This window comes from Hirundo rustica, chromosome 7 (assembly GCF_015227805.2).
Source record: "Hirundo rustica isolate bHirRus1 chromosome 7, bHirRus1.pri.v3, whole genome shotgun sequence".
Taxonomy (NCBI): domain Eukaryota; kingdom Metazoa; phylum Chordata; class Aves; order Passeriformes; family Hirundinidae; genus Hirundo; species Hirundo rustica.
The window spans coordinates 2,016,309-2,040,331 of NC_053456.1; the positions used below are offsets into that span (position 1 = coordinate 2,016,309).

General features: G+C 47.3%; 1 protein-coding gene across 3 annotated transcripts in view; it reads right to left on the reverse strand.

Moving 5' to 3' along the window:
• Positions 1 to 2,524: 2,524 nt before the first annotated feature.
• Positions 2,525 to 24,023, reverse strand: part of MBD5 (methyl-CpG binding domain protein 5) — a 109,458-nt gene continuing 87,959 nt past the window's right edge. For all 3 annotated transcript variants that reach the window (XM_040069532.1, XM_040069531.1, XM_040069530.1), the window contains 6 exons: positions 17,813 to 18,808; positions 16,392 to 16,630; positions 13,296 to 14,489; positions 8,849 to 8,922; positions 6,135 to 6,210; positions 2,525 to 4,045 (listed from right to left, as the gene is read on the reverse strand). In XM_040069532.1, the coding sequence (XP_039925466.1) occupies positions 3,974 to 4,045; positions 6,135 to 6,210; positions 8,849 to 8,922; positions 13,296 to 14,489; positions 16,392 to 16,630; positions 17,813 to 18,808 (2,651 nt within the window). In that variant the 3' untranslated portion in view covers positions 2,525 to 3,973. The remainder of the gene's footprint in view (positions 4,046 to 6,134; positions 6,211 to 8,848; positions 8,923 to 13,295; positions 14,490 to 16,391; positions 16,631 to 17,812; positions 18,809 to 24,023) is intronic.

The following is a 24,023-nucleotide window of genomic DNA, read 5'->3' on the forward strand; positions in this document are numbered from 1 at the left end:
ATTTGGTTTTTTTTTAAGCCTCCGAGTGTTTTGCCATCACTGACTGGACCCCGGTGCGAACGGTGAGTATCGAACTGAAGGATCTCTCTGGAGTCTGGGATTCCTGGAAATCTCACGCCTGGAGCACTGGGTGTTCCGGGGGAATCCTGGAGGCGGAGCCGCTGGGTGAGAGGGCTGGGATGGGTGGATGTGAACGCCTGGGATGAGATCCCAGCGAGAGGAGCCTCCACAGCCGCCGGCTCCCCGGACTTACCCGTCGGACGCGGCGCCGGCGCCGCGACCTTCCCGGAGCGCGCAGAGCACGGGCAGGCAGTGGGATCTGCGGGCTGAACTGGGAATTCTCTCGGCTCTCATGGATTTAACTCAACCTCACAGCTGTGGGTTGCTATTTTAATTCGACAGCGGTGCCCGTGGCCCCGTTTAAGAGCGGGCATCCCATCGTGGCATCGAATAATCCGTCGGAAGACAAAGTCCCTGCCCCGAAGAGAACAGCACAGGAACTGTTTTTTCTGGTGATTTAATCATAATATTGACAACTTTATCAAAAATTACAAAACTGATATTAAAAAAATTTCTCTAATTCTTAGTAAGACTAGAATGGGTTTTTTTTAAAAAATAGAAAAGCACTTTTATGCTACGGCTCTTCTGGAATTCTCACATTACAACCCTACATAGCAAAATACAAACTGTAGCTAAGAAAGGTAATTCAGTCCTAAGGTAATTCAGTCCACCACGAGCCCTCTAAAATCTCTAGACCATCAAACTCAGGGACTCCAAAAGGATTTCACATGACTCATAAACCTTCTGCAAAGATGATTTCGGAAAGACCTTGGAATTCTGAAGTTCCTCTTAACCCCTAAAACCTTAGACTGTGAGGATAACAGACCTGGGACATCAGAGGTGGGGTGGGGTTTTTTTCTGTTTTTTAAAATTATTTTTAAACTATGTGGATTTTTTTTTTTTAATTTTTTTTTTTCAGCTGCTACCAGCCAGAAAGTTGAAAATACGAAGAAAAATCCATCGAAAGAAATGAAAATATTTTTCGTCTCGCTTCGTTTCTGGCGTTCACACAACGCACCGTAAGAGAAAAAGAGGAATATTTCCTTTAATTCGAACGTCACCTGAATGACTCAACCACATCGTTCACCCACTTAAGCAAAAGAAAGCATAATAAATAAATAAATAAATAGACAAGAATACGCGACACTTTACATCCTCAAGGAATCACGGCGCTCCCTAAATCTACCGAGGTCCTGATCGGCGTCGTGGGCTCGCTGTCCTCAGCCACTTTCGGGTGATTGTGCCATGTTAATGACCAATCCAGTGGTGGTGTTCCACTTTCCACAATGGATTAATTTTTTTTTTTTTTTTTTTTTGAGTGTGGTTTTTTGTTTGTTTTGTTATTTTTTTTTTTAACTTTTTTTTTTTTTCTCCACCTTTTAAATATAGGAATTCTCTCTTAAATTAGAAAGTAGGCAAAAAGTATTTTTTTTTTAATTTTCATTTTTTTTTAAGTCTTCTATTAGAAAAAATAGAGATTTATTAAACAAAAAATAATAAGGTAGAAAGAAGGGTTGGGCCTCCATCAAAAAAGTAGACTATGCTTTAATGCAAAGAGAAAGAAATGGCTCTATGGGCAAAATTCAAGTATGAGTGACCAGTTTTTTAATCGTAAAGTCGGTGCAACATTTCTTAAAATGTTACAACACTGCATGACCTGTAATGCTCACAATATTTACATTAACTGCTTACACAAAACCATAAAAACTCTAAAAGAGAGAGAAAAAAAAAAAAAAAATCGGTATGGACTGAAACAAACTACTCCTAGCACCCACATCAATGCCATTATTAACCGAGGAAATCAAGTGCACGAGAATACTTTACAAAATCTTAGGGACGAAAAGTAAAACAGCGGGGAGGGAGCACAAACCTAAGGGCCAAAGGAGACACAAACTCAGCTCTGGGACGCGAAGCAGAGGGAGGAGGCAAAGGAGATCCCGAGGGAGAGGGGCTCCAGCGCTCGCCCACGCGCGCGGGTCGGGATGGGGAAGAGCCAAGGGCCACCGGGCACACGGCCACGGAAAAACGGCAACCGGCGGCCCCCGGGAAGGGCTCCGCGTGGAGGACGGAGACAAACGAAGCTGCCCGTGGAAGGGGCTCCGTGCCGGGCACCGCCCGGCCCCGGGGACAGCGGCAGCCCCAAGGCCGTGCCGGGCCACGCACGAGCGGCGCTCGGGCAAGAGGAGAAGGAGCCGCGATCCTCGGGATCCTCGGGATCCTCGGCTGCCCGGGGCGCCGATTGCTGCCAGCCCTGAGCCGGGGAGCCACGGGAGGGATCGGGGAAAAGGGAAATCTGAGGTAAGCGGTGGCCCCGGAGCCGGGGGTGGGAGGTGAAGCTCCACCCGGGACCGGGAACGGTGAGCTGCAGTTATCCGGAGGAGCCTCGCGGACAGGGCGCGCCACGGCTTCCGTCACCGTCGCCACCGTCCGTGTGAAAAAGAAAAATGAAATCAAGTGGAAAGAATGTTGTGCTACACTTCCGTTCGTTAATTTTATAATGGCTCATAGCTTTAGACTTTTAAATCTGTAGTGTATTAATTTTTTTTCTTTTTCTACATATGTTTCACATTTCTCACTTAATATAACATAAATAATTTTGGTTAATAGATTTAACCTGCGCATTTCAGCCACATTAATATATATAAGAATCTGTTAATGGTATAAATAATTCTTTTTAAATAAAATAAATCTGATATGTTACATAATACTGATAAAAATTACTGCTGCTAATAGTTTTGTAAGCCACCCTTAACTTATTTTTTTTCCTGTTTTAACACTGCGAGACGGACCCTGGGATTGCTTTTCCCGGACGCTGCGGAGCGTTGCCCTTTCATCCTTCTGCCAAACCCAAGGTAATCAATAGCAATCAATCCTGATCACTGCTGAGAGCAGGGCCTCTGCCCCCTTCCGAGGAAACACCGTGTTAATGACGTTAATAACTGACGCTAATTAATCTAGGGGGTGGTTGGAGGGGCTCAACGTTACGGGGATATCGACTCTTTAGTTCCTCAGGTGGCTATGAAACTTCTACAGAAATGGTTGACTCCAACTGTCCCTCTACTCTCCTCTTTTTTGTCCTTTTTTTAACCAAACCTACAGCGTTCTACGTTCAAAGCTAAGCAAATAAAAACGCAACCGAGGGGCTGCAGCCTTGGAGTTCTTAATCAGAGCTGGGATCCCACATCCCGTCGGGAATCTGCCAGGCTGCGCTCTCCTAGAGGCCTGAGCTGGAGTACAGCACTTGCAGGCAAGGTTCATTCCAGACAGACAGAGCAATGAACACTCAGTGGCGTGAAGTGGATGTCATCACTAAGGTATTACATAAATCATGCCTTCTCTCTGCTGTTAAATACAAAAACAGCATCTTTTACATTATCATATAAAAGCATTTAGGCTGTATTTTTATTTATCACTTTACACTGGTAGTCTCTTGTATGTGTACTCAATAGAAACCAAAGAATTTTGTACACTATTTTTTGTACAATAAAAGATAAAGTGTGCATTAGGTACGCTTGTACATGACAATATTGTACAATATTTACAGTTCAGATATCACCATGAAATTCTGTATTATCTATGTACACAATGAAAATTTCTCAGAAACATTTGGACTATTTCTTATAATCACAATTTTTTTTTTTTAGTATTATAGAAAAAAAAAAAAAATCAGTAATCATCTGACATTGTTACTGCAACCTTTCAAGATTTCTGATTGGCTTATCCAGCAACCTCTATCCCTCCTAATCATCCCAAAATGTGGCCCCGCTGCTCCTGGTGGTGCCCCGCGACGGCAGCGAGCTGTCTCCACAGAAATATTGACAGACAGACCCCACGTCTGGATCGATACCTACAGATAGACTCGTGTGCACGTTCACTGTGATAAGGACTGGACCAGTAACAAAGACATTCAATGTTATCTAGAGATCTTCCTCCTCTTGAGTTTTGGAGGCTTCACTTGTCTGTCTCCCTGCGGGATTTGGTGGACCTGGAAGGAAGTACATCCACAAGTTAGCAAAGGACGGCGCTCAGAGGCACCAGGGAGCTGCAGGAGGGCTCGAGGGGCTGTCAGGGAGCAGCTCTTAGCATTTCACAGCTCCACTGAACAGAGGGAATCCAACAACTCGGAGAGACTGGCAGGAGAAGGTGGATTCCCTAACATGTGCATCCCAAACCTTGGAGAGAGGCAGCAGCTGCAGTGGCTGGGAAACAAGCACATCATCAGGGACCGAAACCCCCCAATCAGGGACTGATCCCAAACTGCAGGGATGGCAAATTGAGCGACAAGCTTTCGTACACTGTAGTGCCCAGAGTGATAAAACGTGGGAAGAAGATGGTGAGAAAATGCTGGTAACAGGGAAAACCAGAGAAATCCAGCTCAGGGCTGTTACTAAGGAATGAGGGATGCTCAGGAAACTTTGTGTTGAAAAGGAAACCTTCAGTTCCGAGCGAATGCCGCGTGGATTTGAGAGCCAGAGTTTGGCATCGCTGGCTGCTCAGGGAGATCCAGCGGGAGAGAGAGGAGGAGCAGGAAGGCTGAGCTGGTGTGGAATTCCACCACCATCTGTCGGCAGCAGCTGCAGCTCCCAGCAGAGGATCCAACCCCTCAGCAGCTCCCTGGGCTCCTTCCCCAGCCCTCCAGCCGCCGACATTCCCTGCCTGCGCTGCCTCCTGCCAGAATTCCCCTCGGAGCTGCCGATCCCGCTGCACCTTTCCCACCTCACACTGGCTGGGAGCTGCACAAGCTGCGAGTCACTAAAATGAGCTGCAGATTCCCTGCAGGAATGATCATCCTCGTGGAAATCAGCCCCCATCCCAAATTCTGTGCCCACAGAATTAAAGGCTCAGTCAAGGCACTGCAGGTGCCTCAGTTTGGGTGAGAGGAGAAGCAGAGCAGCAAATCCAACCACGGCATTTCCTGCTGCTCCCAACGCCCAGAGCAGGCAGATTTCGATATTCCTGGATTTATGGGTGGGAAGAGGTGGCAGCAGGGTGGAACAGCCCGAACACCCATCCCAAATTTCTCAGTTACAGACCAACAGGCAGCTCCTGCTTTCCTCGTCCTTCCAAAGGAGGGAAACACAACAGCGTTGTTTTAAATCAAAACTCAAATCTCACTTTGTCAAATACGGTTTCAACAAAAAGATTCGGTTGGGTTGTTACTTAAAAGCTACTGAAAAACTTTTTAAATATTTCTTGTTGGGTCTGAAATCAGCTCTAAGCCTCCTGTTCTTCAAATCTATAAATAAATATAAATAATTTCCCTTTTTATGCTCCAGAACCTCCCCAAAGTATTCCTGTAACTTCCAGACCTGCACATCTTCAGTCCTGAGCACTGAATATCAGCAAAAAACCCCTTTTTCCTGCGTTCAAACATTTTATAATCAATAATTTGAATAATTAATGACCAAATAGAAGATGTGGGAGGTTACATGAGCTGTGATAGATTTGGGTTTTATTTTTAGGTGGGCTGCAATGAAATCACGGCCGTGTTTTAGAAATAAAAACGAGGCTATTTTATAAACCAAACTCGTTACTGGAAAGATGCCGGAGTTACACAGTTACTGTGTAATTAATGTGCAAAAACCACTCTTGGGCGTGATATTAGAAATATTCTCTTTTTTTTTAACTTACCTTTCCTAACAGCATCTTTCATTTCTCATGGGAAAAACCGAACTCGGAGGGTTTTGCACTCCAAAGATGCTCTCAAATGTGGTTTCAATACTTTGCTACCCCACAGCTGAGAGACAAACGAGCCTGGTTTTGTGTCACTAACCGGAGGAACCCCACGGAACACGGGCAGGACTGGAACTCATCCGGGCGTTACCGGGCTGGATGTGGAAATCTCTTTTGTCAAAGGTAACGAAATTCGCGACGCGCCTAAAATCCTACAACTTCTCCCATTTTTCAGAACCATCAGCAAACAGTTTTTAATGCAGGGGAATTACTGAAAATTCCTGATTGTTTCAAGGAATAACCCTGGGATTTGTTAGAGAGCCGCCCAAAGCAAGCCCCCCTCCAATGGGCACATGCAGAAACATGGAAAAGGAGAATATTCCCAAGGAAAAGGAACTTACATTCCCAGACATTTTGTCTAGTTCACTCATGGCCTCGTGTATAGCAGCTTCTAAATGGTTATTTAGCTTTCCACTTCTAGGGAGAAAAGATGAAAGGCATCAGTAATTCTTAAGGACAAGAAAATTAAGTAAATTCTTAAGAAAACTTTGAAAGAGTGAATAGCAAACACACGAATTCATTGGGAATGCTCTGACCCTGGAGCCTCCCAGGTTGGGAGCACAAGGAGGAGGATCAGACCTGTAACAATATTGTGGGAAGTAAAGGTTTGTGTTGGGATTACAGAAGTTAAATATCCCTCTAACTTTGGATAAACTGGATTAATTAATATTCCCAGTTTGGAATGGGAATGCTGGAATGGCAGCACCCCACAGGCTGAGGGAGAGGTGGGGTGAAGGTTTCCTTCCCCAGGCCATGGGGCAGCTCCAAGCACATTTCAGCTCACAGGGACAATTCCATGGAGTCTCTCTGTCCCTGAAGGACTTCTCCCACCTGGACATGGTGACAGGTCCTGCTTTGGAGATGAGGAGGTGGCAGGAGGAGGAGGAGGAGAAGGAAGAATGTCTGCCATGAGGGAAGGTGATGGCACAGACAGGTAAGGAAGCACCTTGTCCCCTGCTGGACACCAGGCCTGTCCCTCCCAGACACCTCCAATAAAAACCTTTTCCTTTTAAACACAGAATCCTGGAATGGGTTGGGCTGGAAGAGACCTCAGAGCCCATCCAGTGCCACCCCTGCCATGGCAGGGACACCTCCCACTGTCCCAGGCTGCTCCAAACCCCATCCAGCCTGACCCGAGACACTGCCAGGGATCCAGGGACATCCCGGTTTCTCTGGGCACCCTGTGCCAGGGCCCCACCGCCCTGCCAGGGAAGGATTTCGCCCAATGTCCAATTTAAAGCAGCCCTGGAGGTCGGGAAGGCAGTGGGAGCTTCAGTTCTCCCCTTCCTGTGCTCCTGTCCAACCCTGCCCGTGCCCAACAGGAGGGACAGGCGTGACTTCAGCCTGAAATAACCGAGCAGCTCTGCTGGGATGGCACATTCCCGCCTAAAGAGAAATCTGGGAAACGGCCAGAGGAGCAGGGGAGCCCAGGAGAGGGAGCCCCTGGCGTGGGGGGGACCCCTGGAAGATAGTCTGTGGGCAGCAGGACCGGGAAGGCTCGTGCTCAGAGGAGCAGGGATAAAAACAGAGCCTGGGGAGAGCACAGCTGGATCAGGGGAGGGGCTGGGAAGGGAAAGGATCCAGGAGAGCACAGCTGGATCAGGGGAGGGGCTGGGAAGGGAAAGGATCCAGGAGAGCACAGCTGGATCAGGGGAGGGGCTGGGAAGGATCCAGGAGAGCACAGCTGGATCAGGGGAGAGGCTGGGAAGGGAAAGGATCCAGGAGAGCACAGCTGGATGAGGGAAAGCTCCAGCACAGCTGGATCAGCTGAGGAATCTGTGCCATGGCCTGGGACGTGGCTCCAGGAGGATCAGGATGGCTGAGATGGGACTGAGACACAAGGAATTGAGGGAGTTCTGGAATGTGAAGGTCATTTCCAGGAGCTGGGCACCCACCCTGATCCGCTGACCCAACCCTGGGCCCGTGTGATGAGGACTCTGCATGCAGCAATTGCATTTAACATAAAATGTTTAAAAACACCCTGGATAAAACTCCAATACCACATCACAAACCAGAAAGAAACCCATGAACCTTGCCAGATAAATCTAGAGCAGGACATGGGGAAACCAGGAAATGATTTGAGCTAGGAAATAAGCTGAAATATGAAGAAGATCCTCTGTAAGGGCTGTAAAGCAGTGGTTTATGTCAGCTTTAACCACTTTAAATCTGCTCCTGCTGTCCTTGAGTCACTGATTTCACGTCAGGGACGTGAATAAATAACTGGGAAGTCACCAAAAGCCCTTCTATATTCCCTTAAAATCCAGGAAAGTATTTTGAGGATGATGCTGGAAGAAAACTTGGGAAAAAACCAGCCACCACCACTGTCTCCTTGGTATAAAAATTCCTTCTCCTTGGCCCCATGGGACACAGAAATAAAAGCAAAGCTCACCCCTAAAAAGGAGAGGGAATTATTTAATCCCTTTCAGCCTGTGGTTGCTCAGAGTTCAGTTTAAACTCTCACAGATTTAAGAATACATTTTCCCTGTGACAGTAAAGAAGCACCATCACAGACCAAACTCAATCACAGCACAATCCCTACTCTGTCATCCTTTTAAACATGTCCAGAGGAGTTTATTTCCCCCTCAAAATTCAGTAATTTTCCTCTTTTTGCCCATCCTGATGTTTCAAGTCCCAATATTTGCTGTTTCCCCATTTTTCTAGGCCAGTATTTGTCACTAAATGGTGGAAGTTGGGGGACCCCAGCAGCTGACACCAGGTGAGACCCCATAAATCCCACAGAGCTTCTCAGCAGTGGGGATAAAGGGAATTTCTCAGAATAAACCTGTGCTCAGCAGGAGGTCAGGCCTGGTTAAAAAGCCTGGTTTGGTCGGGACGGTTTGGATGGAACGACGTTTTTGCTGCAGCTTAGGAATCCTTCCAGAAACTTCCACGAGTGGGATATTTTACAGGGGAGATGCATCCGAAATGCATCAGTTCCCAGAACCAACAGGAGGAACTCCAAGGAATGAAGCCCTCAGCTTGGCTGAGCTGCCCCAAAAGGGCAGCAGAGATGGGGAAAGATCGGAATTTTGTGGGAAAAGCAGGACGGACTCACTTCCTGTTCCTTTTCCTGGCGCGGCTGAACGCCTCCAGCCCCTCCGTTAGTGTCTTCAGCTTCTCCGGCTCCACCTGGGGAAGGGATGGACACCAAACCTCGTTACCCAGAGCACCAAATCCCACCTTTCCTGCGCTGGAACCTCCCTCCAGCAGGGCAGGAAGAACTCCTGGAGATCCCCACCCCTCCCACGTTCATCCTCACCGGCAGCAAGAGGAACGCAAACCCGTGACAAAACCGAGGAGAAGAATCTTTTAAAGAAGAAGAATCTTTGAAAGGCTTTTCTTGGCAGTGCTGGTGGAGCCTCCCACCCTGCACTCACGTGGATTTTACACCTGGGATGCACACCTGGAATTCTGAGTGCCTGAGATGGGTGATCCCGTTTTTACACCAGGGTTTTCACCACCACCAGCTCCCGGCTGAGGAATTCCAGGTCTCTGTCAGACTCAGGGCACGGCCAAATTCATTCCTTTTCCACAGGGAAATCCTTCATTGCCTTCTCAATCCAGGAATCTTTATCCAGCTCATTTATTTGCCTTAAAATCAGTAATTTTAACTTTTTTTTTTCTGCTTTTTTTTTTCTTTAGCGATCAGGGATGAAGTTGGGCACGTGCTCGAGAGAACCGGGAACTTCAATCTCGAATGTTTTAAATTTAAACAATTTCAACCACTGTGTGGGCACCAGTGAGTCCCAGCGTAAACAATAAAAGCAGAAAATTAATTATAACATCTCCATCATTTCATCATTTGCATCTCAAAACATGAAGCCACTTCACTCTTATTATTTTGATCTGGCTCAGTCATTCCTGCTGGTAAAAACAACAAAATCAGGTATTTAGAACGCATCAACCCAAAGAAAAGAAACGCTTCAATTCCTGTTTCTTTGCTACATCTTACTTGACATTTTACATAAATACAAGTTTATTGACTGTGTGCCTGTACCCGAGCTGGAAACAAAGCGGGAAGGAAAATTCCCTCCAAACTCAGCCTTCCAATTCCTAAATAATTTATATTCACCACGGATCTGACATTGGGACACGACAAGGTGGAGGTAATGAGTGAGCAGTTGCCCAAATCTCCCAAATTAAAGCCCAAATTTACACATTTAGACCAAATTTCAGTGTCTTGGAAGTCACACCTGTGCTAAAGAAATTGGGAATGTGCTGATCCAGGAGTCATTAATGGAGAAATCTGCACTTGGTGTGCTGAGATTTCAGTTTTCATTAAATAAATTCAATTATGCCACAAATTGTAGCGTTTTTTCCCTTAAAACCTGCTCACTTTTGATGCAAATGCTTCCAAGAACCCCTACCCTCCCTGGATTTTGGAAGAATACAAATTCAGAAGAAATTGAGAACCTGGGGAGCTTTCCTAAGGACAAACATGAGAAAAAAGAAATTATCCCCATCCATGACAGAAATGTGTATCTAAGGAACAAACTGCCAAGGGCTGGCAGGACAGAAATTGCAAAATTCGATGGAAATAATGTTATCCAGAATTAATACCATGGTTGGGAAACAAAGGACCCCTTAAAGTGACAAAAAAAATCTTCATTGTTGGCATTTTGTGATGGTTATACACAAAAAAAACCCCACTTGGGTTTTTTGGGGAGAAGCATCAAACTGCTACAAAACCAGGCATGGAAAGCAACTCCAACAGAAATAACAATTAATAATCATCAATATCAACACCAGGCCAGTGAACACCAAATCACACACACGGATGGGAGGAATCCTCCCTGGTTTACCTGCAGAACCAGAAAAGCCCAGTTTAACCAGCCCAGTTTAACCAGTCCAGTTTAACCAGCACCATTTAACCAGGACATTTTAACCAGCCCAGTTTAATCAGTCCAGTTTAACCAGCCCCATTTAACCAGTCCACTTTAACAAGTTCCATTTAACCAGCCCATTTTAACCAGTCCAGTTTAACCAGCCCAGTTTAACCAGTCCAGTTTAACCAGTCCAGTTTAATCAGCCCAGTTTAACCAGCCCCATTCAACCAGCCCAGTTTAACCAGCCCATTTTGACCAGCCCAGTTTAACCAGCCCAGTTTAACCAGCCCAGTTTAACCCCTGGAAAATCCCACTGAGAGCAGGATTTGACCTGTTAAAATTCACCGTGAAAAGCTCCCACAAAACCTTTGCTTGCTCTGGTCCTGTTTCGGTGATGAATAATAACCAAGGTGGGTAATAATCAGATTAATTGCTTAATGAGCTACAACTCCTCTGGTCTGGGATTAGACTCAGGCTTGCTCCTTTTCTTCCCAGAAATTTCTGCTGCGCTTCCTTGGGCTCCTCTCATTTCCAAGGGAAGGAAGTGCAACATTCCCCCTTCTCCTGCCTGGATCCTCCAAACAGATCCATTGTTCCATTAAATACCTGAATGCCCAAAGTCTTTAAATGGAAACAAAAATCAAATAATGAACAACCAAAAGACCAGAGAAGGTACAAATCCCAACAGCAAATTAATACAACACAGGAGGGTCACATTTGGTTACACAAAGGTCTAAGAGATGTTTTCAAGGAAGCTCCAGAGGAAAAGGAATTTTCCCAAGCGCTGCAGGTCACTCCCACCACGGGCTGGTGCAGAATTCCTGAAGAACATTAGGATATTTCTCTGTGATTTTCAAGGGTGTTTCTCTGTGGATTTCCAGCTGGTTTCTTCTGGTTTGAGGTGGGTTTTTCCCTCAGGTGGGTGTATCCCACCTCGCACCCTGCCCTCTGGAACGGCACCCCGCACTTCTTGATGAAGGAACTAAACGCGTTTCTTTCATTTTTAAATTTGAAATGATGAATCCAAGGTGATCCGATGCCAGAGGTGATCCACGATGTGGGAATTCCTCATGGAGCACTTGGACCGGTCTCCACCTTGCTGTGAGCAATCCAAGGATCTGCTTCCCTGGTTTTTGTGTATCCAATAAAACGGGTGGATCGAACACCCCACAGTTCCCAGACAAGGCACAGAAACCCCACCACAGCAAAGGAGGTTTGCACAAAACCGAATCTCATTCTGCCATCCACAGATCAGGGAGGAAACGTGGAACTGCAGGTAAGAAAATTCCCCTCCTTACAGAAGTTCTAAAATAAATAAACCTTCAATTCTGCTAAAGATTCCCAGAGATTTGGACACACAGATCCTGCAGTTCACCCACACAAGCTGGGAATGGGAATGCTGCTCCTGTGCTCCTGACTCACACAGGCAGGGACGCTGAACACGGAATTCTTACGGTTCTGTCTCATCCCTAAAAGTTTGTGATCTCCTGTGCCTCCTCTTCCTAACCTGGCTTTTAACTCAGGGATTTGAGCTTCCTAAGGGATGGGCCTGGTTTGGGCTGGATTATATCCTGGAAAAGCTCTGGGATATTCAGCACTCCCACCTGCCAAGGGAGAATGAAGTTCTGCTCAGGGGGTGAAAAACCACAGGGGCTCAGCAGCATCCGGGATTCACAGCTCCAGCGGGGAGGGACTGGCAGATTCCCAGAGAAGCTGGGGCTGTCCCTGGATCCCTGGAAGTGCCCAAGGCCAGGTTGGACATTGGGATAACGGGAGCTGTCCCTGCCCATGGCAGGGGCGGGACGGGATGAGCCTCTTGTCCCTTCTCTCCTCTGGGTATCTGCTCTTGGCTGAATTTTGGGGAAAGGAACACTTTGGGCCAACCCACTCTCCTCGGTTTTAAGGGATTTGATTTCTTTGTGTCACTGACAAACACCTATTTCCTTAAATCTCCCCTTCCTGCTCGTGCATTTTCTACATTTGAATTTTGTAAAATGGCACTTGAAAATATTTATAGGGGGAAGATGCGCAGCATTTTGCAAGAACTACAAAGATAAAATGTTACACAAGCAGTGGAGACCAGATTTGGGAATATTTTCCATAATAAAACAACCAATAACCCCTTGATAACTGCATTTCCTGCACATTCCCCAACAAGCACAGGATTTGTTGACACAAAAAAAAGGAATTTTAGTATGAAAGAGCAAATTGGAACCCTTTCCTTATTACTGAATGATGATCAGAACCTCCTTTAGAGTTGGAAATGCGTGTGCATTTCCTGTGAGAAGTGTGTGTCAATCAGCAAGATTTCACTCATTAAAGATTCCTCGATCTGATTAGACCACTTCTCCTTTTTGCAGCTTCAACACTTTCAGGTATTTCCGTATCGGATGCTTTGGACGCAGCCAGGGATTTGTCTGAACACACCACATAAACCACCACGTTACCACCAAAAAACCCCAAATCTAACCTGTCTCACGGCCCTGGCGGGAAATTAAGGGGAAATTCAGCTCTACAAGCTACGGCTATGGAAAAAACAAAACAAAACAAAACAAAAAAGCCATTTGTGCTGCTAAAAGAAGAGACAAAACAAAGAAGACAAAATTTTGATTTGCCTGCCGGTGGGGGTAAGAGAGAGACAGAGAGAGAGAGATGTGCACAGAGATATAAATATACCTTCCCCTCCTCAGCGTTCTGTTGGCATGAATTGTGAACCTCCTCTTCTCTGCCAAGTTTGCCAGGCCAGGAAGCGAGTCCTTTGATCTGGCCCCAGACCAAGTCGCCCACGTTAAACGTCCTCGGCCTGTAGTGGATGAGCTCGTGGGACGAGGGCGACTCGGGGTTCCGCAGGTCCTCCTCGCTGCTGATGCTCTTAGCATCCGAGGGGCTGGGCACGCACCCGTTAATGCTTTTGGCATTAAAGTCTCCATTGTAATGGATGTAGTCTTTCGCTAAGGAACTCTCCAAGCTATTGGAGGAGCTGGGGGATTGCTCTTCCAGGATCAGCTCTTGTTTGGAAGCGTTGAGCAACTCCCCGAAGGCCCTGTTGGGCTGCGGGCGGTTCCCGTTGATGTGTGCACATCGTTCCACAGTGTTCTCCAGCCTTTCCTTGAAACTCATCATAGTTCTTTTGTAATTGTTATACCTGAAATTCTCCTCCAGCGTTTTCTCGCTCTGACAGTTCCGCTGCGCCAGCAGGGCCTGGTGCTGCTCCCCCTGCGGCAGCGGCAGCGCCGAGACGTTGTTGGGCCTCTCGTGGCACGGGCTGCCGTGGACGTGGGCCGAGCGCTCCAGGAACTCCTCGCACTTCCACCTGTTGATCTCCCCCGCGGGGCTCCGCTCCCCTTCCCACTGCTTTTTGGGCGTGTTGCAAGCGGCCGATTTGTAATACTCGTAGCCGTCCCCCTCGGCGGAACCCTTGCCGTGCTCCGAGCCCTTGGGGCCCCGCGCGCCGCGGCCGCCGCGGCCTCGCCCCTCGTGCTCGGCGCCGCGGACGACGGCGCCGACGGCGCCGGACAGGTTCAGGGGGTCCCCGATGGAGGCTGTGAAGGCACTCATGGCACTCAGGGCGGGGATGGGGCTCGGCTGCGCGGAGCTGGAGCCGGCCGTGGTGATCACCACCGGCACGCCCTTGCTGGCGGCGTCCACCACCGCCTTGTAGATGGCGTCCACCGAGGCGTCGCCCGCGGCGTTGGCGTTGGGGTTGTCCTTGGCCTGCTGGCCCAGGGACGGGTCGGGTCTCTGCTGCAGGTCGCAGGGGGGCTCCTGGAAGGGAGGAAGGAGGGCGTTGGAGCCCTCGGGAACCGGCGCCATTCCCATCTGGGCGATCATCCTTTTGTTGAGGACGGCGGCGTCTTCCTGCATCCTCACCTGGGGAAAAGAGAGGAGAGGATGGGAGTTGCTGTTCTAACCCAAGCTGGATCTCAGCAGGTAAACTCTGTGGTCATTCAATTTCAGCACATTTCTTTTGGTTATACACTAGGGATGAATTTTCCCACTGAACAGGCTAGAGGGAGAATTAAAAGCCTGATTTTGAGGAAGACAAAACCACTGCCTCAGACTTTGTGTCAGCTTCCTCTCAAGGCCTAAACAACCTCACCAAGGTGGATTATTTCTGATACAGAGACACAGCATGGTTTGGGTGGGAAGGGACCTCAAAGCCCACCCAGTGCCACCCCTGCCATGGGCAGGGACACCTTCCATTGTCCCACTGTCCAACCTGGCCTTGGACACTTCCAGGGATCCAGGGGCAGCCACAGCTTCTCTGAGAATTCCATTCCAGGGCCTCCCCATCCTCCCAGCCAGAAATTCCTTCCCAATATCCCACCTAAATTTCCTCTCTTTCAGTTTGAGCCCACCCCTCACCCATCCCTCCTTGTCCTGTCTCTCCAGACACTGGAAGTTGCCACAAGGGAACCTTCTCTTCTCCAGGCTTCTCCAGCTGAGCTGATCTAATCCAGCCTCCTGCTGGAGCAAAGGATCACATCCAGGTGGAGTCTGCGCATCTCAGAGGAGGAGAGACCTCAACTCCACAACCTTTGAGTTCTGCTCTCAACTATTCCGGTTCTTTCCTTCCCAGACCCCAACATCGCTTCTGTTCTTGTGTGCTCCCTGATGAATTCCTGAATTCCATCTCTGCTTTTGGAATTGCTCCACGTTCCTGTTTTCCCCTTTGCTGTGTGCCCTTCCCGTGGGACCTCATGGACTCCAGTCCTCAATATCCCACATCCCTGTGCTCTAAGCCAGCCCCTGCCACGGCAAAGTGGCACCTCCACATTCAACCACCTGAGCTTTTTCCTATTCCTTGTCACATCCACAGGCAGGGAACACGATGTCAACGAGAGCACTCCAACAAAAACTGCAAAAACCAGAGGGAAAATACTCCAAAAGCCCTTTAACTGCTTACTGTGACTATTTTTAAAACTGGGAATGTGACACGAAAAAATCCTGGGCTAGAGAGACCAAGATTCCTACAAGAGAGGCAGAGAACTGAGATTTTCCAGGGAAACTTCTCCACAGCTCCTTTTTCCTCCTGGAAGGGTGAAAGCACTGCCTGGCCTCTCTGCATTCCCCTCCTCACCCCAATGCTGAGGAACAACAAATCCCCATCTGCACCCTGGCTCTGTCACCTATTTTTGCTCTGTCGATACCCAACCAGCTTTAAGAACACTTGTGTTATGTGGAGAGCAGGGAAGTCTCATTTTTTGCCCAATTTGTCAGTGTTTACTCACTCTAATCCCTCTTTTTCCAGGCTGCACAATCCCCATCACAGCTCCTCCGTCCCATTTCAGTGGGAATACAAGAGGACCGGTGCACACAGTCACTTATAACAACTTATTAAGTTTCTAATTACTGCAAAGTGCTATCAGCATTTATTTCTCACCGCTGAATTATCAGAACGGGCTAAACTAAAAATTAGGATCATTTCCCTGTGATGGAGAAGAGTTTTGTTCACATTCTGCAGTGACTGTCAGCATAATAGAGGAACTTTTTTCAATACATGCAGCATAACTCTTTCCAAAGCAACTAAACCCAAATCCTAAGGAGAAGATGAGTCAAAATTTCAATAGCAAATGTTCCTGATTTGCAAAATCCTGGTTTCAGCTACTGAAACAATACATTGCATACAGTGTACATGTAATTATATAAATGATATTGTCTTAATCAGCAAAGAAACCCAAGCTCTGGAGGACGGAATTTTACCTCCTGAGAGCCGAACATTGATTTAATATTCACACATTGCTTGAACAGTGATTTAATTCTGTTTTCTACCTGGAAATTCTGGAACAGACACGCCATGGGGTTTGGGTTGTTGGCTGGGCCAGGAATTTGGGGCTGGCCTTGAAAGCCCTGCAGGTTCTGGTAGCCCTGGAGGAGGTGCTGCTGCTGTTGCTGCTGCTGCTGCTGCTGCTGCTGCTGATTTGAAGGGAACATCTGATTGTTGTTGAGGAGCGACTGGAGATGGCTGAGCTGATGGTTGTTCAGAGTAGTGTTCAGAGATGACATTTCCCCTGCAAGGCAAGCACAGGCAAACACCACTCAGCAATTCCCTGCACTCCAATTTCACGAAAACCTCAGGAGAACAACCCTGCTCCCCTCCATCCTCCAGGAACGGGGCTCTCCTGCTCTTTATTCCTCCACTTTTGTGTCACCTCTCCTGACAGGACTCCTGGAACAGCCAGGGATGGCAGGAGGAGCTTCTGTGGAATTCCAGGCCTTGGAATCTCACTTAAACAGTGCTGGGGTGGTGAGGGGGATGAGGAAGGGAGAAAGAGACAATCATTTAAACCCCCACAAAAATGAGTTTTTCACCAACTGTGAAGGAGAAAAGGTTTTTTGGCTCGCCCATGCCACACAACGCTCCAAACAACTCTTTTTTTTTTTACCTTCTAGAGTAAAAGCTGAATTAATGTTTTCTATTACATGAAAATTTTACTTTGCATGAACGCTTTAGCTCTTAAAAAAAAAAACCAACAAAACGCACTGTGGAACCTGACTTTATGAAATAATAAAGCTTAAAATACATCCATTTTCTGGTTTTGTTTCTTGTTTAAAATGACAATCTTGTGTTTTCCTCAAAATTTCCATTTGAGAAGTCACTGTTAGATGTACTTTGTACGGAAAATGCCAAGTAGGTTGAGATCACCATGGCCATCTAGGTCAGGGTGAGGCATAATTTAATTATTATTTAATTCCCACCAGGAGTAGATTACAAACAGAGGAGCACCTACCCTATTACATGTTTTTGGTAAAAATAACCACAAAATCATCACCCAGGAGGGAAAAAGTTTGTATTTATGAGGTTTCTCATCACTTGTTTTGGGATGCTGGTTTTTGTCATCTCCAGCACAGCTACGCTAACTCTGCGCTGCCACAGGCACTCCCACCTGACCCAGGGATGCTCCTGAGCTGCTGCTCCTTCCACAATGAGATAAATCCAACTGCTCACGCAACTTTTCAGGTGGATTTAGTAAGTCTAGGTGGCAGAATTAATAACTCCCAAGATCAATGCTAAACATTAAGGAGTGAAAGTAGAACGCGGTTTAAACTTCTTACAAGATCGATCAACGTCTTCCCAACGCACACCCTGCGACAACACCAAATTAAAAATAAAAGGGAGATAAACTCAGAACCTGCGATTCTCTCTCCCCAAACCCTCTCAGGTTTTATTTCCTTCAGGAAACGGCACCTACCAAGCAGCCCAGTCCCCAGCAGAGGGTTCAGGAGCTGCGGCACCACGGAGCTGTTGTTGACCTTGGCCGGCGCGGGCGCGCTCCCGGCGGCGCCGGAGATGTTCAGCAGCGTCTCAGCCATGGACACCACGGCCGTGCCCCCGCCCAGCGCCGACACCGACAGCGCGGCCACCGCCGACGACGTGGTGGTGGTGGTGGTGGCCGTGGCCTGCGAGGACGTGGCTATGGCCACCTCGGGGTGGCCGCCCGAGCTCAGGACGCCGCCCACCAGCTGCGGGTTGAGGGCCACGAGCGCCGAGGCGCCGGAGGCGGCGGGCAGGAGCAGCGGGTTGGAAGCGGGGTCGGCGCCCGCGAAGGTGGGGATGGGGTTGGACAGGAGGCTCTCCACCCTGCTGCCGTCGGGCAGGGGCTCGGGGGGCGCCGGCAGCTGCGCGACCTGGGGCGCGGGGGCGTTCTGCTGCTGCAGCAGCTCGGAGATGGTCACGTTGAAGGATGGCACGGGGAGCATGGCGGCTGCCTGGGCCTGGTTCTGGAGCAGGGCTGCCAGCAGCTGGAAGTGCACGGGCTGCAGAACCTGCCCGTCCACGTCGCCGGAGAGGAACGCTAAAGCAGCATTGACGTTCGGGTTCAGGAAACCCAAAGGGTTGAGGTTGACCTCAGACTTGCCTTCTCCCGCTGAAGGCTGGAGGATGTTTAGGAGATTCTGGTTCAGGAGATGTTGCTGATTCACCGGCAGAGAGAGAGGCAGGGAGTTGAGGAGGTTTTGATTCAGAGGATGCGGCAGATTGTTGTTTGAAGAGCTGTTCTGCGGGAAGTGGAGCGAGTGTTCGTGGCCAACGAAGGGGAACTCGCCCCCCATGGGCAGCTGGCCCTGCTGCAGAGCGGTCCCGGCTGCGGTGGTGACAATGACACCGTCCTGGAGCACAGACGTGGTCTTGGTGATGGCAGCTTGGCTGGAGCCAGCGATGGCTATCGATGACGATGGGCCCAATCCCCCTGGAACGGGAAAAGCAGGAATATTAACGGGGTGCTGCCTGCTGGGGATCCCTTCAGCTCCATCTTCCCTGTGTTCCACGTTCTGTGCTGCCCAGGCGCAGCTCTGAGCTCACACTTGGTGTCACTCAGCTCTCTGCACACCCCAGCCACACAAAACAAATCCTGCTCCTGCTGCACACCAAGGACACCTGGGACAAGTGTTCAGCCCAAAAGCACCAACAGCGGTGGCTGGAGGGAGGAACAAGGAGGATGGGACTGCAGAACCTGGAGCTGGAACTGGACAATGAAACCCCAACGTGCAAATGGAAAAAAACTTATCAAAGTGTGGGACCTCGTGACCAGGCCGCCATTTTGTGACCATTTTGTGTCTATTTTGTGAACATTTTGGATCCATTTTGTCACCATTTTGGGTCCATTTTTTGATCATTTTGGGTCCACCTTGGGTGCAGCCCTGGCCAGGCTCTTGTCCTGCCCAAGGTGTACCTTAAAGGCCTTTCAATAATTATCTATTTTATTCTCCAGCTCTGCCCAGTCTCTGTTCCAGGTCACCTTCCCAGGGCATCACTGGGAGGCACCTCCAGGGCACCCAGCACCAGGCTCAGCCCAACCAGCCACAGGACACCCAGCACACGGAAAAAGGGGCTGGGGAATCCAGACTGGAGTGTGTGAAAACCAGGAATGGATCTGCCCTGAGATGCTCCAGACACTCTGTGCCACATCCCACTGGAGATTATGGAATTGTGCACTTGTACTTCCCTTGAAGTTCTTGGAGAAGGGTTATAACAGCAATTAATTTACATAAAATCACAGATTTTCAACAAAAATCTGTGATTATATGTGAAAAAAACCCAAAACCACCACCCAAGGGTTTCCTGTGACCACTCCCAAGCTCTATGATGACACTCGGGAGGTTCTGGATGAGAAATACAAACAGGAGTTGAACACCAAAAGGAAACCCCAACTTTAATTCCCAGTTCCACAAAAATATTTTGGATCCAGGGAACCCAAGCATGTGTGAACTCGGTAAACAACAGTCCTTAATAATCAAAATGAAAAAAGATGGAGTCAGACCAAAAGCCATAAAGGCCCGGGGCAAACCCAGCTCCAGCTCAGAATCTGCCAAAGGTTCTTCTGCCACTTGTTGAGAAAAGTGAATTCTGCAATGCAGTGAAAGGGAGAAATATCCAGAATGCAGAAAAAGCAGATTTGTTCTCTTAGAGGGTCAAAGAAATGGTTTGGGAACAAATAAACAGCATATACATTTTAAAAATTATTACTGATTTTATTTATGAGCATTTTTACTTCTGCTTTCTTTGCAGAGCAGGTTCATTTTCCTGTGTGGATTTCAGCCGTGCTCCTTTTTTTAAAGCATTGCTCCACGGGTGTTCTTCAGCAAAGACAATAAAATAAATGGGTGTTACGGAATCAGTCTGTGTTCGAGAAGATTCACTTAAAATAAAGAAATCAGAGTGGCAGATATTCATCATTAATATCTCAGAATCGCTCCTCCTAACCACAGATGCATTTTCCAAAAGGATTGCACTTAGAGTGTATTAATTAGAGAAGAATATTTCAAGTGCTATTTTACAACCCTTTTCCCCATGAGAAACTCTCCATTACACATCCCAGTATTTAAATAGTCTCAAAAACACAGTGCTGGAATTTGTGGGGAAAAAACCCAGACCCTAAAACAGGGGTATGAAACACTGAGAAAAGGGAAAATGCAGAACCTGCTCGTTACACATCCACACCTGAAACGTTTTTAGAGCTGAGCACAAATAAATGGGGGAAATTCCACTTTCTCACTTCTTGCTTTCCAGACAATCCTAGAATGGTTTGGGTTGGAAATGACCTTGAAGCCCACCCAGTGCCACTCCTGCCATGTCCCAGGCTGCTCCAACCTGGCCTTGGACACTACCAGGATCCAGGGACAGCCACAGCTTCTCTGGGAATTCCAGCCCAGCTAGGAATTCCTTCCCAAAATCCGATCCATCCTTGCCCTCTGTGTCTTGTCCCTCCAGTCCTTGTAAACCACAGCCAGCTTTGCTTAAATTGGATATTTTCTTGGCTGCTTTTCTAATTTTGAACTTTTCAAGGTTTGGAAACCCTTGTTGGAATCTCCCTTTTCTCTCCCTCGTCACTCAAGGAACTCCTCACTCAACTCTCACCACCTCCATCCTCTCCCGGTGAAAACGCAGCAGCTCAGGCAGCAGGAATCTGCAGGTTCCTCCCAAAAAGCCCGGTGTGAGTGCACAGAGTTCACCCTGGGATCAGGAGGGTGTGGAAGCTCAGCACATCACTCAGATGTTTTAAATTACTACTCCAGCTCAAAGGGGTTGTGACACCTCAGCCACCACGGGGTCACCCAGCCACGCCGGGGTGAAATCGGAATTAATCACAAATTAGAGATAAAACCTCCGAGTTCGCATTAGTGGGGAGATCGTTCAATTAGCGATCTCCAGAGCCTTCACTTCCCAGTGAAATTGCTGATGGAAAACACAACCTCAGAGTCCACAGAGGCCCCAGACACTGAGCTCTTGCTGTAATTCCCTATTCCATCCCTTACCCGCACACACGGAACCAGGAGTTACACATTTTGGCGATTACATTCCCCCCTTTTCTTTCTGGAATGGAAAACATTTAAGATCTTTATCTGCTATCTCCTTTATTGCACTGCTTCCAATTCCAAAGAAACCATAATTTGGCTGTTGAGCACAAACTGCTGTCACCTGTTCTCCTAATCGAGATCCTGCAGTGCCCCGAGACAGCCCAGCGATCACCAAAAATGGGCCAATAAATGAAATTTCCCCGTCAGAAGCAGTTAAAATCCTGAACTGCCCTTGTGTGCAGCACTCCATGCCCATGGAATGTGCTCTGCTGGGGAATATTCACCTGCCTGCCCACAACTCCCGGGCACCACGCTCCGTGATCACAGGGAGTTTTTCACTTACAACAAAGCTGGAATTTTGGCCCCTGAAATTTTGGGGGAAGGGCAAAAAACCCTCAACTATTTATAGAAAAACAGAACTCCATAAAATTTGGCTTTTTAAAATTAAATAAAATTAAGCTTTTTAAAATGTAATAAAATTAGGCTTTTTAAAATGCAATTTTTAGAGTTTAATACCTGTCCGAATTTCAGTCTTGGCTCTTCTCCCTGCCCACCTCCTGTGATTTCTGCATTTTCCCAGCACTGCTGGGTTGCAAATGACTGGGAGGAAAGTGTTGGGATGTGCTCAGCTGTCGGCAGAAAGCAGAGCAGTGTCTGAGCAGAAAACTGTCAAGACAACAGCACACGAGTGCAGGAATTCAGGATTTTCTCGCTTGCTCTCGTCTCTCCCCACTCGCAGCTGTGGCAGATGCATTGCAAATGAAGGAAAACACTCAACCACGAATTTGGGGAGCTAAAAATTCAATTAAAAAGCAGCATTTCCTCCAATAATCCCCACTCCTCCCTCTGGCAAGGGCTGGAGCTGCCCACCGGTTCCATTTTCAGATGGTGAGAGCTAAATATGTGTGGGAAATCCCACAGAATTAATTCAGGTTTTTTTCTCTGTAATAATATCTTTAATAAGACTCATCTTTCTACATGAATTTGTTGTTATTTTCTACAAACTCCCTGGCTTTTATCAATATAAAATTCTAGAAAGCTGCATGGCAGGTAAAGGGCCTGGTTAACTGGAAGACTCTCAATTGTTGGCAAACTCAAATTTTAAGAGGCAAAACAACACCAGAAAACCCCAAGCTGTGTCCAAGCAATTTGGACCAATCTTCCAAAGAATTTTCCTTATTCTTCTCAGTTCTTACCTGAATAGCAAAAAAAAAAATAAAAAATCACTTTCCTCTCCCCACAATAGTAACAAGGGAAAATAAGTTATTATTTAGAAATAAGTATGGGAAAAAGGAGCTGGAAATTTAAGGAACAGTGATTCCATCTCTCCCAAGAACAGAAAAGTCCCTCTGGATGTTTCTATCAACCCCAAATCCACGGGATATTTAAATTTGCTTTATAATCAGAAGAGAAGGCTCTTGCCATCCTGTCTAGGGGTGATCCCAGTTTAACAAGAGATTTTTTTTCCTCAGACACAAGCAGCCCCAAAACATTGTCAGATACTCTTCTGACCCCGGAGTCCAACAGTTCTTCTGATTTTGTGATTCTAGGATATAAAAAGTAATTTTGAGAAGCAAATCCAGGCTGTTTGGTTTCATCTGTGATTTCAACAGTTGGCACTGAGATGATGAAATCAAAGCCCCTTGAACCCCTTCTTTTGGGGGTTTTGTTTCCCAGTGCCGTGTCCCATTCCCGATTTTCTCGGCTCCATTAAAACAAATTCCTCTCCTCAGCCTCAGTGATTGGTGTTCTGCTCGTCCCTGTTTAATTAGATTTTACTGTTTCTGTTCTGTGCATTTCACCAGGAAGAATTCCCATTCCAGGGAAGGAATTACAGCCTTTTTTTTTTTTTTTTTTTGCCAAATCTGCCTATTTTTTTTGACACTTCTTAACTTCTAACCCCAGAGTTTCTCCTACTTTATAATGTTAATATTTGAGACCACTGATCATCTTTCTTTGTTTTGGTTATTGAGGTTCCCTTTATTTCCCTTATCAGCTGTACAGAGCTTTTATTCCCAGATATTTTCACTCATTTCCATCCATCCCATTATTTATGGATGTTGCTTTCTTAGCAGGATTTGGGTGTTGAACGCTCAACACTCAAACCCAGATTTTCTACCCTGTGAACCACTCGTTAACAGCAAGGAAAAGGTAAATAAATAAAAACCTGCAATCAAACCCATCACCCCGTGACGCAGTTCCTAAAAGAACGAATTCCACCACACACACCCTGAAAATTACCTGGGAACTAAAGATATTATCTGTGGAAGAAGAAAACAAGAGCTGGAATAACAAAACTTGGTCCGTGTGGTTAAATTACAATTAAAAGCTTAGGCAATAACCAGCTAATTGTGGGGATTCACAGGATTTTTTTCTCTCAGGAGCTGTTTCTGAGGAATTGCTGTTCTGAACTGCTGGCACAGACACAGAAAATAGATTTGGCAATTAAAACACTTCAAAACAAAGGGAAAAAACAAGCTACAAATTGAAATACGAACACCAGAGGTTGTTCTAGACATCTTCCTCAGCTGAACCGCTCTTGAAAATTCAGTGTACAGGGGCTTTCACCAGCTCCATCTCCAAAACTAACAGAGGAGAAACCCCAGA